We start from the raw sequence: 12964 nt of genomic DNA, 5'->3' as shown, positions 1-12964 counted from the left end.
TCCCTCTCCCTTTCCCTCTCCTCCTCCCTCTCCCTCTCCCTCTCCCCCTCCCTCTCCCCCTCCCTCTCCCTCTCCCTTTCCTTCTCCTCCCTCTCCCTCTCCCTCTCCCCCTCCCCTTCCCTCTCCCTCTCCCTTTCCCTCTCCCCCTCCCTCTCCCTCTCCCTTTCCCTCTCTTTCCTCCCTCTCCCACTCCCATTTTGGCTTTTCAAGACAGGGTTTCTCTGCATAGCTCTGGCTGTCCTAAATCAGGCTTTGTAGACCAGGCTGGCTCAGAAATCTGTCTGCCTCTGCCTCCCAAGTGCTCAGATTAAAGCTGTGTGCTTTTACACCTGCCATCATTTTATGTCCTCTCACTTAAATAACCACTTGCAAAAGAAATTTGACATAAAAAATGTTTCACATCTTCTCCCACCTAATTGATATTTTCACTCTCAATCTGGACGAAAGGAAGTAACTCATTTGAAGCATATATATGTTTCATGAATATATTATTATTATTATTATTATTATTATTATTATTATTATATGAAAATCCAAATGAATGTTGACCCTTCTGACTCTTCTCAGCCATGGAGAGCCCTGATGGGTGAGTAACCTGATCTCCATGGTGGATTTTCAGTGACTCAGATGGACAGACACCTGTATGAGCATGGGGCCAGGGTGAGAAAGTACACTTGAGGATTGTTCAAGTTTCTCAGTATTCCAGTGATCTCTTCAGAGGGCTTGGCTGCAGTCCCACAGTCTCTCTTCCCTTTAGTCTATCACCCACCACAGTGCTCGGGAAAGTATGGCTGGTGACAGCAGAGCCCCCAAATTCTCTCTGAATTGGGGGTTAAGGAAGGAGAGCTTCTCTGATTCAATGATCTCTATGGCCTTCAATGGACACAGCATCAAGGCTTTGGGTCTGGATCTCTGTGACTGTCTATTAAGGAAGAGTCTTTCTTTACATGTTTGTTTCTTTATTGATTTTTGGTTTGTTTATTGATTTTTTTAATTTGTATTATTAGGGAGGGCACACATGCCATGGCACCGTGTGGAGATCAGAGGACACTTGCCAGACTTGCTTCTCTCCTTCCACCACGGGAGTCTTGGGGTTTAATTGTAGTTGCCAGGGTTGGCTGCAGGTTCTTCTGTCTGCTGAGCCATTCCACGAGAGCAGGGAAGAGCCTTTAGTGATCTAGATGCAGGACTTCCTTACAGTGTTTCTTTTTTTTTCTTCCATTGTTGGTGGCTAATTTCTCTCGTTGAGAGTTCTCGTTTGTCTACCAATGGCAACAGGAGTAATGGTACAAGGGGTTTTCACGAGGTGGGAGAGCCGCAGTCTCCATTGACCTTTCCTATGATTGACGGTTGCTGTATGTATGTGGAGCGATTTGCATATCCACAGGTTCCTCCCCCTTTCCCTTCACACTGGCAATGAGAACACAGGATGTCTATACGGTGGGCTGAAGCATCACTGCTAGAAAGGACACATCTTCCACATTCTCCTTTCTGGATGCCTATACTACTGGAAGATATTTTCATTTAAAGATTTTTATGGTTAGTTATGATAGAAGAAAAAATAGTAAGTAGCAAAAGTAAGAATAGTAAAGTAAAATTAGTGTTGCTTGTGAATTAAAATAAAACAAAACTTACTGCCAAATCAGTTCATTAAACCTAGCTGTTGGGTATGAGTACATCCCAGGCTCTCTACTGGAATCTTGATACTCAAAAGAAGCCACAGAGTTTCCAGCAAAGAGTGTGTGCAGTGGGGCTGAGGACATAGCTCAGTAGTGCTCCCCTGTCAAGACTGAACCCTGAGTTCGAGCCCCAGTGTTCCTACAGCAAGGTTGAGGTCTGAGTTCAATCCCCAGTGTAGCAAGCACAAGACAGACGAGAGATGTGAGCAGGAATAAGGAAGCCAGTGTTTACAGCAACTTGACCAGCAATGAGCAGGCTAGCCCTCCATTTCTTTATTTACAAAATGGAGGCAGAAACTATGCTTAAGTTCACAGAGTTACCAAATTGAAAATGAGAGGGGGTGCAGGGGAGAAGTGTGTGATGCCTATCACCTGATCTGTACCCAGAAATCATCCTATAGCCCTAGCAGATCTACAGATAAATGATTGACAGAAGTTCAAGTGCAAGAGGACCTCTGTGGGAAGCCACATGGTTTTCAGGGAGCCAGATCAAAGAGGAAACAGGCAGTCTAGTCAAGGCGGCAGAAAAGAGTGCCCAGGGGAAGTGAGGACCGCACCCCCTTCCAGAGCCGTGTGGGAGTTTCCCAGGCAGGAGTGGGTGGGGGCAGGTTTGAGTAGGGGCAAGAGTGGGTCAAGGCAAGAGGAGTGGGTGGGGGCAGGTGGCTTCCAGGCAGACAGAGCAATTGGTGAGAAAGCACTGGGGCAAGAATGGGCAGTAAGTGTGGTGGAAACCGCAGGTGATTCATTCAACGGTGTTCTCACCGGCCCCAGGAGGGAAGCGTCCAAGACAAGCAGGGTAGAACAGACAGACCAGAGACGACCTGTTATTCTACAGACAGAGAGAGATCCATGTCAACTCTGCAGGAAAGGAGGAATTACTAAGTATGTTAAATAAAAGATTAATTCAGTATGTTGTGACGTGACTAGAAATCAGAAGAGAGAGACCACAACGCCACAGAAAGCCTATTCAATGTGTTCAAAAAAAATAATAATTCCCAACCAAAATGCTACATGTAGCAAAGTTATCATTTAGTCAGAAAGAGAGACTGGGCATAGTGGTGGATGCCTTTAGTCCCCACTTTAAGAACAGGCAGAAGAATGTCGTGCGTTTGAGGTCAGCCTAGTTTACATAGTAGGTGCCAGACCAGCCAAAAATGCTGAGTGATCACCTGTTTAAAAGAGATATGGGGCAGAGAATACATAGATAGAAACAGAATATTCTCAAATAAACAAAATCTCTGAGGATTTCTGGCTCGCTGACTTGCCTTACAAGAAATAATAAAGTTATTTATGCTGAAGGCAAGTGATCCTGTATAATAAATACACACATACACACTCACACATACACAAATTCACATTGCACCAGAAGATGTACTTATATAGTAACAGAATAATATAAATGTGCTTCTTCTTCTGTCTTTTCTTAACTGATTTGAGAATAAACAGATTTATACATGCATATCCTCATACTGTGGACTATAATATAGACACACACACACATATTTCCCTCTGCTGGTGAAAAGAAAACTGTTTTGAGCTGTGGACGTGATATCAAATGATAACACTCATTCGCAGACAATGCTAACCAAAAAGACTGATGCAACAAAAAAAAAAGTCAATACTTATGTTTTTTGTCTCTAAGCATCATTACAAAACATACAACTATAAAATTATAATTATAAAAAACTATTTCATAAATACATTACAGAATCCCAAAAAGATCAGGAATAAAATAAAGCTGCTCAGGACATCTCTCTATCACACTTGAATTAAGATACTGTATATCTGAAGCCCGGTTTGAGGTTTTGCTATGAGTTTTGAGTGGATGTATATATGTGTATGTGTGTTTATCTATATGCATACAGGCCCACAGGTCCAGGATCTGGAGGCTGGAGGACAGCCTTAGGCATTGTTGTTCACCTTTCTCTTTCTTAAGTTTTACTGGCCTAGGACTAGCTATGTAGGCAAGGTTTGCAAGCCAGTGAGCCCAGGAACCTGTCTGTCTCCACCTTCCTAGCACAGGGATAAGCATGTACCACCATGCCCAGCTTTTTGTATGGATGCTGTGGAGTGAACTTAGATGTCCAGGGATAAAAGACAAGCATTTTACCAAGTGAGCCATCTCCTCAGTCTGGAAGCTGAGTTTTCGAAATGCAGACATGTATGGAATGAGGCATTATACACTGCATGCCTGTGATCCTAGCATTTGAGATATAGAGGCAAGAAGGCCAGAGATCAAGGCCACCCACAGCTACATAGTGAATTAAAGAAATAAATAATTAAAACTCAACAACAAAAAGTAGAGTATGGTAAGCCCATGAATAACCACTGATGAAATAACCTAAGAAAATATTTTAAAATTAAAATGTTCTTTACATAATTTTCACTAATACAAACAAAATAGGAAGGAGGGGTAGAGAGGAAAAGTGTAAGACATAAAAGACAGAAGATGAGACAGCAGGCGTACAGCTAGCTCATCAAGAATACTAAATTCAAGTACAGCAAGATCATCGGATTTGATTTAAAAGAAGTTCCAATTACGTGATGTCTACCAGGGACATATTTATCTGTTTATTCTTATTTCGCATCTAATTAATTGTTGGAGGAGAGGGTGGAATGCCATGGCATGCTTGTTGAGATCAGAGGACAACTTGCAGGAGTCAGCTCTCTCCTGCCAACAGGTGGGTCCTGGAGATGGAACTCGGGCTGTCAGCCTTGGAGACGGTGCCTTCATTGCCTGAGCCATCTTGATAGAACTGTCACGTTCTTCTTTTTCTCTTTTAAAGATTCATTTAGTTTTATGTTATGTGTATGGTTGTTTTGCCTGTTTTCATGTCTGTGCACCACGTGCATGCAATGCCTGTGGAGGTCTGTGGAGGCCCTGGAACTGGAGTTACGTGTGCCTGTGAGACACTATGTGAGTGCTGAGAATGGAACCTAGATCCTCTGGATGGGAAGCCAGAGCTCTTACCCACTGAGCCATCTCTCCTCAGACTATAGTTCCTTTGTGATAGCTAAAGATTGCCACACTATCTGTCAACTGTAGGTCTAACTAAAAAGTTATATAAATTTCTGCTTCATCTTTAACTTTGGCTTCTACAATATTGTTTAACCTTTGCCTGGCTATCTTCAGTCCTCAACCATCTTCTAGTCCTCTGTCCCTTCCTTTAATCCTTGCCTAGTGCAAAATGCAATCTGCTGACATAGGTTTAAAGATTGAAGACAAACCTGGCACAAAGGAAACGAGGAAAGACAAAAATGAAAAGAGAGAGAAATGAGGAATTAAATGTGTTGATGCCTTAGGGTCCCAGATCAAATTCCAGAGTCCGCTAGACCTCCTACTAAAAAGCTAGACTTGAGGTAAAAATAAACCACAACATCTGTGGCTGGAGCTTGCCTTGGCTCCCACATAAGGCAGGGGAGGCTGTCATACAACATGCATGTGAGGCTGTCATACAACTCATGTGAATTGTCTTATCCTCATGGCGGATCTTTTCCAAATGAAAGCCTACAGCTCAGAGAATATGCTCATATTTTCTTAATTATACTGTGAGTAGATAAGGGTCAAAAAGCCAAACACAAAGCCATCGACCTATAGGTGTAATGTTCTTTGCTCTGTTGCTGGAATCCCCAAATATCTGTACACAAAGGGCAAGACCACCACCACGTTTTCACAACCAAATAAGAGCAGCACCAAGGGGAGGAGCATCCTTTGTCAGCACTGGGAAGGTCATTGGTAGGAACTGTCTTCTGCTCAGCTTACATCCTCCCTGCCTTCCTTAGGGATAATGTCTTTCCTTGTGAACTGATGAGAGAGCAAGGTAAAGGCGATTTGATGATGATGTCCTTACTCAGCAAAATGAAAAGCAGGTAACTTTGTGTCAGAGGCGCAGAGCCCTGGTCCTATATCTACGTAAATGGTCTCAATGGAATGTTAATACATCAGAATAGATCTGTTGACATGTTGAGAGAATTCCTTCCCCACCAGCCCCGTCCATAGTACTCTAGAGAGCAGCCCAGCCCTCTGTCCCTTCAGCCTGAAAATCTCTGTAGAGGTTCAGTTCCCCCTCAGATTTCCACAGCTGTTTTCCCCTGAGCTATCTGGGCAGAGGTACATCTCAGGAGATTGTGGGCAAAATCTGCCATAGGAAACTACCCAGCAACCCAGAGAGAAAAAAAATAGCTGACCTACTGGTGATGTGTGCAAATGGGAATGCCCCAGCCTGGGGCTCTGTATTCGTGAAGAAGGGACTTTCTCGTATTTTAAATGACATCTCACTGAAGAGTAAGAGTCATCCCCACCTGTCCTGAGTTCATACTGTACTGCTGACTCACAATCACAGCCTTTTACAAGTGTAACTTAGGTCACAGAAAGGCATACCTAACTGATGTCAGAGCTAGAATACTAATCTATTCTCTGCTTAGTCTCATCTTGCCAGGAAAGAGCAATGGATTCAGGTGATGTGATTTAAAAGATAAGAGGCTCACGTGTGGAACTATCCTTTAGAGCCCAGTGGGCTCTTCAGTGTATACAGTGAAAGACAGTGGCTGTCCATCCCCCAGGATCTATCAGCAGCCAGTGGCCCTGCATGGTGAGGTAACATGGAAGAATGGGAAGCAGCAAGAAAAGATGCAGGGTTCCAGTACCCAGAATGTGAAATAAAATAATGTTTGGAATTTAGCAAGAGCCAACTTTTTAAGATCTAGTTATTGTAGATTTTCTTGGTTCTAATGTATTGATTATCCACACAGTCATTTATTCATTCAAGAGAGAGAGAAAGAGAGAGATTTCAAATATGTTCAAATCAGATCTAGCTAATATTATTGACCACCTTAATGTCACCTGTAATCATCAGTAATTTATTTATGAAATAATGTCTTTCAGCTATGATGAAAGAAAAAAGAAAATGGAAAAGGACTACCCAAAAAACACTGAAGAAGAGTTTTCAGGAGTGAGTGGCCATATAGATGCTGCCGTGGAACTGAATGGTGAGCTTCCCCACTGAAAATGTCCCCCAGAAAATTAGAACAAGCAGTCTGGGCTCTGCTGTAACTCAACAGAAATTGGTTTCAATGGAGGTCACTGGTCCAAAGTCATTTTATACATTTAAATAGCCGGCTAGTAGGTAACTTCATTACCTACTAGGAAGAGGAATTATTTTTTAAATCCTTTATTGAAAAATAAGTAAATAAAAATAAATTTGTAGCTCTTCCTTTACTAATAGACATATTTAAAAGTATGTCTTCAAGTGGGATGCAGAAAACCCGACCCTGACCTAAATACCATGCACAGCCCTGGATTCAATTACCAACACAGTATAAACTGGTTATGTGACTTGTAATCCCAGAATTTGGGAAAAGGAAATTCAAAGCTATCCTCATCTGCATGGCAGAGCTAAAGACTGCCTGGGATGTGACAGACCCTTTCTCAAATGAACCACAAAAGGTGCAGCTTCGGCCTGTGATCCCAGTGCTCAGGAGGTTGAAGCAGATAGATGAAAAGTTTGACTACAGCCTGGGATACGAAATGGACCTTTTCTCAAAAAACAAACAAACAACAATACCACAATGGAGCTTCAACCCAGGAGCTGGAGCCTTCCCAATCTTTGACCTTTCTGTCACCCAACTCCTAAAATCAAACACATCGTTAAAGAAATTAGATGAACTGAGTATTTTATGCAAGCCACACAAATCCAAATACATCCTGAATCATGTTCTTGAGTATGTAGCACAGAGTCAGTGTTCAGAAACTCAAAGGAGATTCCAATGCGGCTTCTGTTCTCCTGGAATGTTGAACATCCTTGGGAAATGCCTACCCATCTAACACAGGTGAAGCCACTGGAAAATGAAACAGCTTGTAATTTAGCACTGATTGGTGTTAATAGGCTTCAGAGTGACTTCAAGGAGTGATCTGAGACAGATGGTGTCATACATGGCAGTTGGCTATTTCATGAGACCTTAGCTGGTTCTGATGGCCAGCTAAACATTTGGTAGGCTATAAAAAGGAGGAAGGACTTCTCTGAGGAGAATGGTCTAAGCAAAAACATAAAGCATGGTGAACATGCCTTCATATGGCCAGAAGTGAAGCCCGAACCCTGCTGGAACAAAGGAAAGCCTCGGGAATGATCTGAGAAGTTAGGGATCAGGTTCTAGAGCTTGTTGGAGATCTGCAGAAGACATGCTCACTGCCATCTAACCAACCCCTGATTCCTCATTGGTGCCATGTCAAGAAATCTGTGGTTGTATTATAAACCTCCCCCCTTAGAGAGCCACACATCTCTCCAAGAACTCTTCAGTAACCACAATTTCAATTTTCTCTCCTCTAGGCTACATTTACTTCTTTTCAGGACCGAAAACATTCAAGTATGATACAGAGAAGGAAGACGTGGTTAGTGTGGTGAAATCCAGCTCCTGGGTTGGTTGCTGAATCGTCAGGTCTCATCTCTCCACAGGGATCAAGAGCGTTGTGAGCAACTGATGACTGGACATTACGGACTAAGTGGTGTGTCAGAGACACTCTTCTCCAGCCTTCAGTCCTGTGGGTGATTGAAGGTTCCTTAAAAATAATAACAATTCTATTGCTTTTCCTAAAATTCATTCACAATTTTAATCTAAATGAGAAGCTACCTTTATTCAGAATTGCATAATATACCCTTTAGTTAAATATTCACTTTTTTCCTACCTACTGTAGTAAAGCAAATTGATCACTTTGGTTTCTGTTTGTAGGAAAAAGACTATGTGCACACACACACACACGCATGTTTCATTAAGCAAGGTCATTACCATACAAACTATAATTACTCTTTAAAAACAATGACCATCATTTACTATGCTAGATATAAATGTACTTATTTGTGTTTTGAAGGTATCACAAACAAACTGCACCACCAGGTGTGTTCTTGGCTCTGGCTGTCCTCTGTGTCTCCCACTGGCCTCTGAAGTGGGTTGGTAGACAAACGTTCAAATTAATCTTCATGCTTCCCAACAGCTGGACACCACAATAGGGACCCTTTCTAGCAAAACCCAATAAACATCTTGTGTTCCTCATTTCTCTTTTCTGTTAATACTTACTAGCTCTTATCACGCTTTATTTGGCAACAAATTCTGTGTACCTGTAGAAAATGTAAACGATAGTATCATAAGTACACAGAGCCAGGAAAAATAACACTGCCTAACCTATTTCCTACTTCCTGGTAGCAACCCCAGTGGAGATGTCTTTGATCCACCTCAGTTTCTTCTAAATAGTTTTCTATTTTAGGAAGTTTATTTTTTTGTTGTTTTAGTTTGTTTGTTTGTTTATTTGTTTTAATTCAAACAAAACCTTTTCTTCCCAACTCTACTGTTAACAACACAGAAAGAATAACTGCTATCAGTCTTGTGGTTTTTAAAATTTTTAGTACTAGAATTCTAGAACCAGTCTAGAGAAAATCTACAACATTTTAAGAGTTCTAAAATTGAGTAATATTTTTACTTCATAGGTTACTTAGAAGAGCTATGGTTTATAACATCTATAACCTGTCATTGTTAGCATCATTTATTAAATTTGTTTCATATACTCATGAAAAAACTTAATGACACTCTGTTGTTCCATTTGGCTTCACTGTGCATACCAACCAGATGCTGACTGTTGAAGACAATATCTGATACCTTTGCTGTCTAAGCTCAAGGTGCCCTACTGAGAAACAAGCTATTTCACTTTTATTGCAGGCTAGAATCATCTTACTATCAATAAGCAAAAAACAAAAGCAAACAAACAGGGGCTAGAGAGATGGTTCAGAGGCTAAAAAATGCTTGCTGCTCTTCCAAGGACCGGAGTTCAGTCTACAGCACCCACATGGACAACTTACAACCATCTGTTAACTCTGGTTCTAGGCAATCTGATCCTCTCGTGTGACCTCCTTGGGCACCTGCACATATGTGTGCATGTTGACATACATGCATATAAATAAAAATAGTTTCAAAAGCAAGCTAAGAGCAAAGTGATGTGGCAAGACCTCACAATGTTAAGCAGAAACCCAGCAACTACACTACTGTATGTAAATATCTGTGAGAAATTAAAGCACAAAAACTTGCACACCAACATCCATGGCAGAATTATTCACAATAGCCAAAAGTGGAAAGATATCCATCACATAATGCATGTGTGAATAAATGTGGTAGATTCAGACAATGAAATGTGTATTAAACCGAAAAAGGAATGAAGGGCTGAGACATGCGATAATACAGATACAGTTTGAAAACTTCATACTAAGAAGGTGGACAGAAAAGGTCACATGTTGTATGATTCTATTTATATGAAATGTTAATGATAGAAAAATACTTAGAGACAGAAAGGAGAGTGTTTGTCAGAAGTTGTAGAGAGTAAAGCAGCTGGGGACGGATATAAAATTTCTTTTCTGAGTGGTTGGAAATGTTCTAGAACTGATGGTAGTGATGGTTGTACAATTCTATGAAGCTACAAAAGCCACTGTATTGTTCATTTTAAATGAGTGAGTTGCATATTTATAAGTTCTATCTTGATACAGTTCTTACATTATAAAAACATAAGTAAGCAAGAAGATCGAAATGATGTAGTAAGCCATGAAATTGCTGCAACATGGGGGCTGTGGCAAGAAGCACAGAGCAATGAAACATCAGGCTGAAGATATCTCATACTGAGCAACCAGACGGACACCTTCTTTATGTCCAGCAGCACCCAGGAGCTGAAGGCTGAAGATGCCCCACTGTGCAGACGGATGTAGTGGAAAACAATAAGACACATGCTCTGGGGAGGACTGGCTGCATTCTGAGAACTGGTTTTCAGCTATGTGATGTTCTTCAAATTATCTGATCTATTCTTGGTTTCCTTCTTTGTAAAGCAAATAAGAATAGCTCTTGACCTCCTGGGGACGTTTAGCAATTTAAATACATGACTCAAATTATACAAAGTTCTGAGAGTAGTTCCTTGTAGTCTTGAGGGGTTCACTAATTATTGTCCTTAATAGGATTAGTTAATTTTGTTTTGAGATATTGTAGAGAATTTACAGACTTCCCTTGAGATCTTACAAGATCTGGTAACCTGTATCAACACATGAATTGATAATTTCATAATTTTTCTTCTTTAAATTTCAGATTAAATAAAAAACTAAAAAATGTACTGACTGAAGTTAACCCCATGACCCAAAAACAATTCTCTCAAATTGTTATCATGTCTTTGTCAAATCAGGGGTGCAGTGGCTCTTAGCTCTAACTCTTGTACAGTTTGGAAGACACAGGCTCTAAAGCATATGAGACAGTTTTGTGTCATTATTTACAGCACTTAGCCTATTAGATGTAAGAAGTATTGAAGAAATAACTGATGCACAGTGAGATTTCCACATCTGAGGTCTTTTTACCCACAGATTTGCCACACAGGGATAAAATATAGTGAGAAACAGTTGTCTCTGTACCGACCACATGTATTATTTCCCTTGGCATTATTCACTAAAGTATACCATTCTGCTATCTGTACATCATTTACATTTCATTAGATATTATATGTAGCATATAGATGACTAACCTCTATGTGAGCATACATATAGCTTGCCTTTTACAGGAGGAACCTATGCATACCTAGACATTGAGATCCATGGAGTCCAGGGACCAGCCTCCATGAAAACCAAGGGTCACTGACTGCTCTTCCCTAAGCTTCAGGGTAATTAAGTGGGAAATTGCCATCTAATGACAGCTCACTCTCTGGTGACCACTGACAGTTCTCTCTTAACCTCCTTATAGACTGTGAGCAACACCCTCTGAAAGCACCAGAAAGGCTACTGAATGATGGGTGGATTCTCCTGGCAGGGTATGTCTCTAGTGACTTCCTTTAAATTTTCTGAGATTGGAGTCAGGTGTTCTCCCATTTAACCTCATTCAAAATGGCAGCATTAAGTTAGGTGGCTAGAAGAAGAAAGTCACATTCTTTCCTTCATCTCTTCCCAAGCTCTCCATAGAGGCTCAGGCCTCAGTGTCACAAAGTAGATGCTAAACCAACTATCCAAGGTCTTACTCAGAAGTCTGAACATCTGTTTCTGAGTCATCAGAAAGTGTCCATGGTGTTTTCATTGAGATACATCCATATTTCATTCTCCTTTCTGCTCTCATCTTTTGCTATAACGGTATCAAAGTGTTTCTGTGAATATAACCAAAATACCCAGCAAAGTACCATGTGAGGCAAAGTGGATAGTACTGGCCAGTACAGTAGAGTTTCTAACCTCCACTAGGAGAACTAGAAGAATATAAGAAAAGAGATATTCTCCATTTTCCCCCAGCAGGTCTGAACAAAGGAAGATACATCCTTCTCAGGTTATTTTACAGCTGTCAAGTGTATCTTTCGTGTTGATCCCGTCCCAAGGTGACTTGATGATATGGTCAGACTGAAAGGCTTCATTTTGCCCTTCCAATTCCACAATCCCAGCTCTGTTCTCAGAGCTTAAAAGAGGAACAGGATTGGGAATCTTCTGGTAAACACACTTCAGTTTGAAAACAGTACATGACTTTGATGGACAAATTAGCATGTTTTCCAAATGCACGTCTTCATTAAAATCTGTTCTCAATCTAACATCCCTTCCACTAATCCAGTATGCCATCTAGCATGTTTGAGGATAAAGTTAAACTTTTCTTGCACAATGCAGTTGTTCTGGAAAGAATTGGAGGAAGAGATCAAAAGACAAAGACAAGAGCCGATGAGAAAACCACAAGAGAGGACATTGAATCTCTCTCAGGTTGTTCACAGTAAGGAAAGCCATATGTTGGGATGACATAGTTAGCAACTTGCTTATTCTTGGAATATTTCAGGACAATAAAATGACTTTAGCCTGGTTGCAGGAAGTTTTAGGTACCTCTGTAGATGGTAGTATGGCTAGATGTCCAAGCTGACCATATCATGTCCCCCTGTTAAATTACGGACACATTTCTATATATGAGTTTGTTGCACAGTCATAGGTAACTGCCACTTATGCATCTGAGAGAATATTTATTTGGGAACACACCTAAGAATGGAGTGGTTAGAGCATAATTTGTGCATGGATTGAGTTGTATTATGTACCACTAAATTATTTTCAAAGTGGTTGTAATTATACTAAAGTACATCCCACCTATAGTGTATGAGCATTTTCACTGAGTTTTATTATTTATTTTATTATTCTTTAGAGCATTCATTGTGTGCCAGACACTGTTGAGTCTCGCAGGTTGTTAATGTTCACATTAACTGAGATGAATATTACTTTTTCTCCGTTTTCAAGCTCAGTCCACTTAACCTTCAGAGCTAA

At 40.8% G+C, this 12964-nt stretch overlaps 1 protein-coding gene across 1 annotated transcript in view; it reads left to right on the top strand.

Annotated features, from left to right (window-relative positions):
• The window catches only part of Mmp20 (matrix metallopeptidase 20), a 37435-nt gene extending 27569 nt beyond the window's left edge, over positions 1-9866 (top strand). Inside the window, exons 9-10 of the mRNA XM_028763440.1 lie at positions 6565-6668; positions 8006-9866. Coding sequence (XP_028619273.1) covers positions 6565-6668; positions 8006-8106 — 205 coding nt within the window. The 3' untranslated portion in view covers positions 8107-9866. The remainder of the gene's footprint in view (positions 1-6564; positions 6669-8005) is intronic.
• The last annotated feature ends 3098 nt before the right edge of the window (positions 9867-12964 follow it).

The sequence above is a fragment of the Grammomys surdaster genome, unplaced genomic scaffold (assembly GCF_004785775.1).
Source record: "Grammomys surdaster isolate TR1022 unplaced genomic scaffold, NIH_TR_1.0 138, whole genome shotgun sequence".
Classification (NCBI taxonomy): Eukaryota; Metazoa; Chordata; class Mammalia; order Rodentia; family Muridae; genus Grammomys; species Grammomys surdaster.
This window is presented reverse-complemented; position numbering and strand designations above follow the sequence as displayed.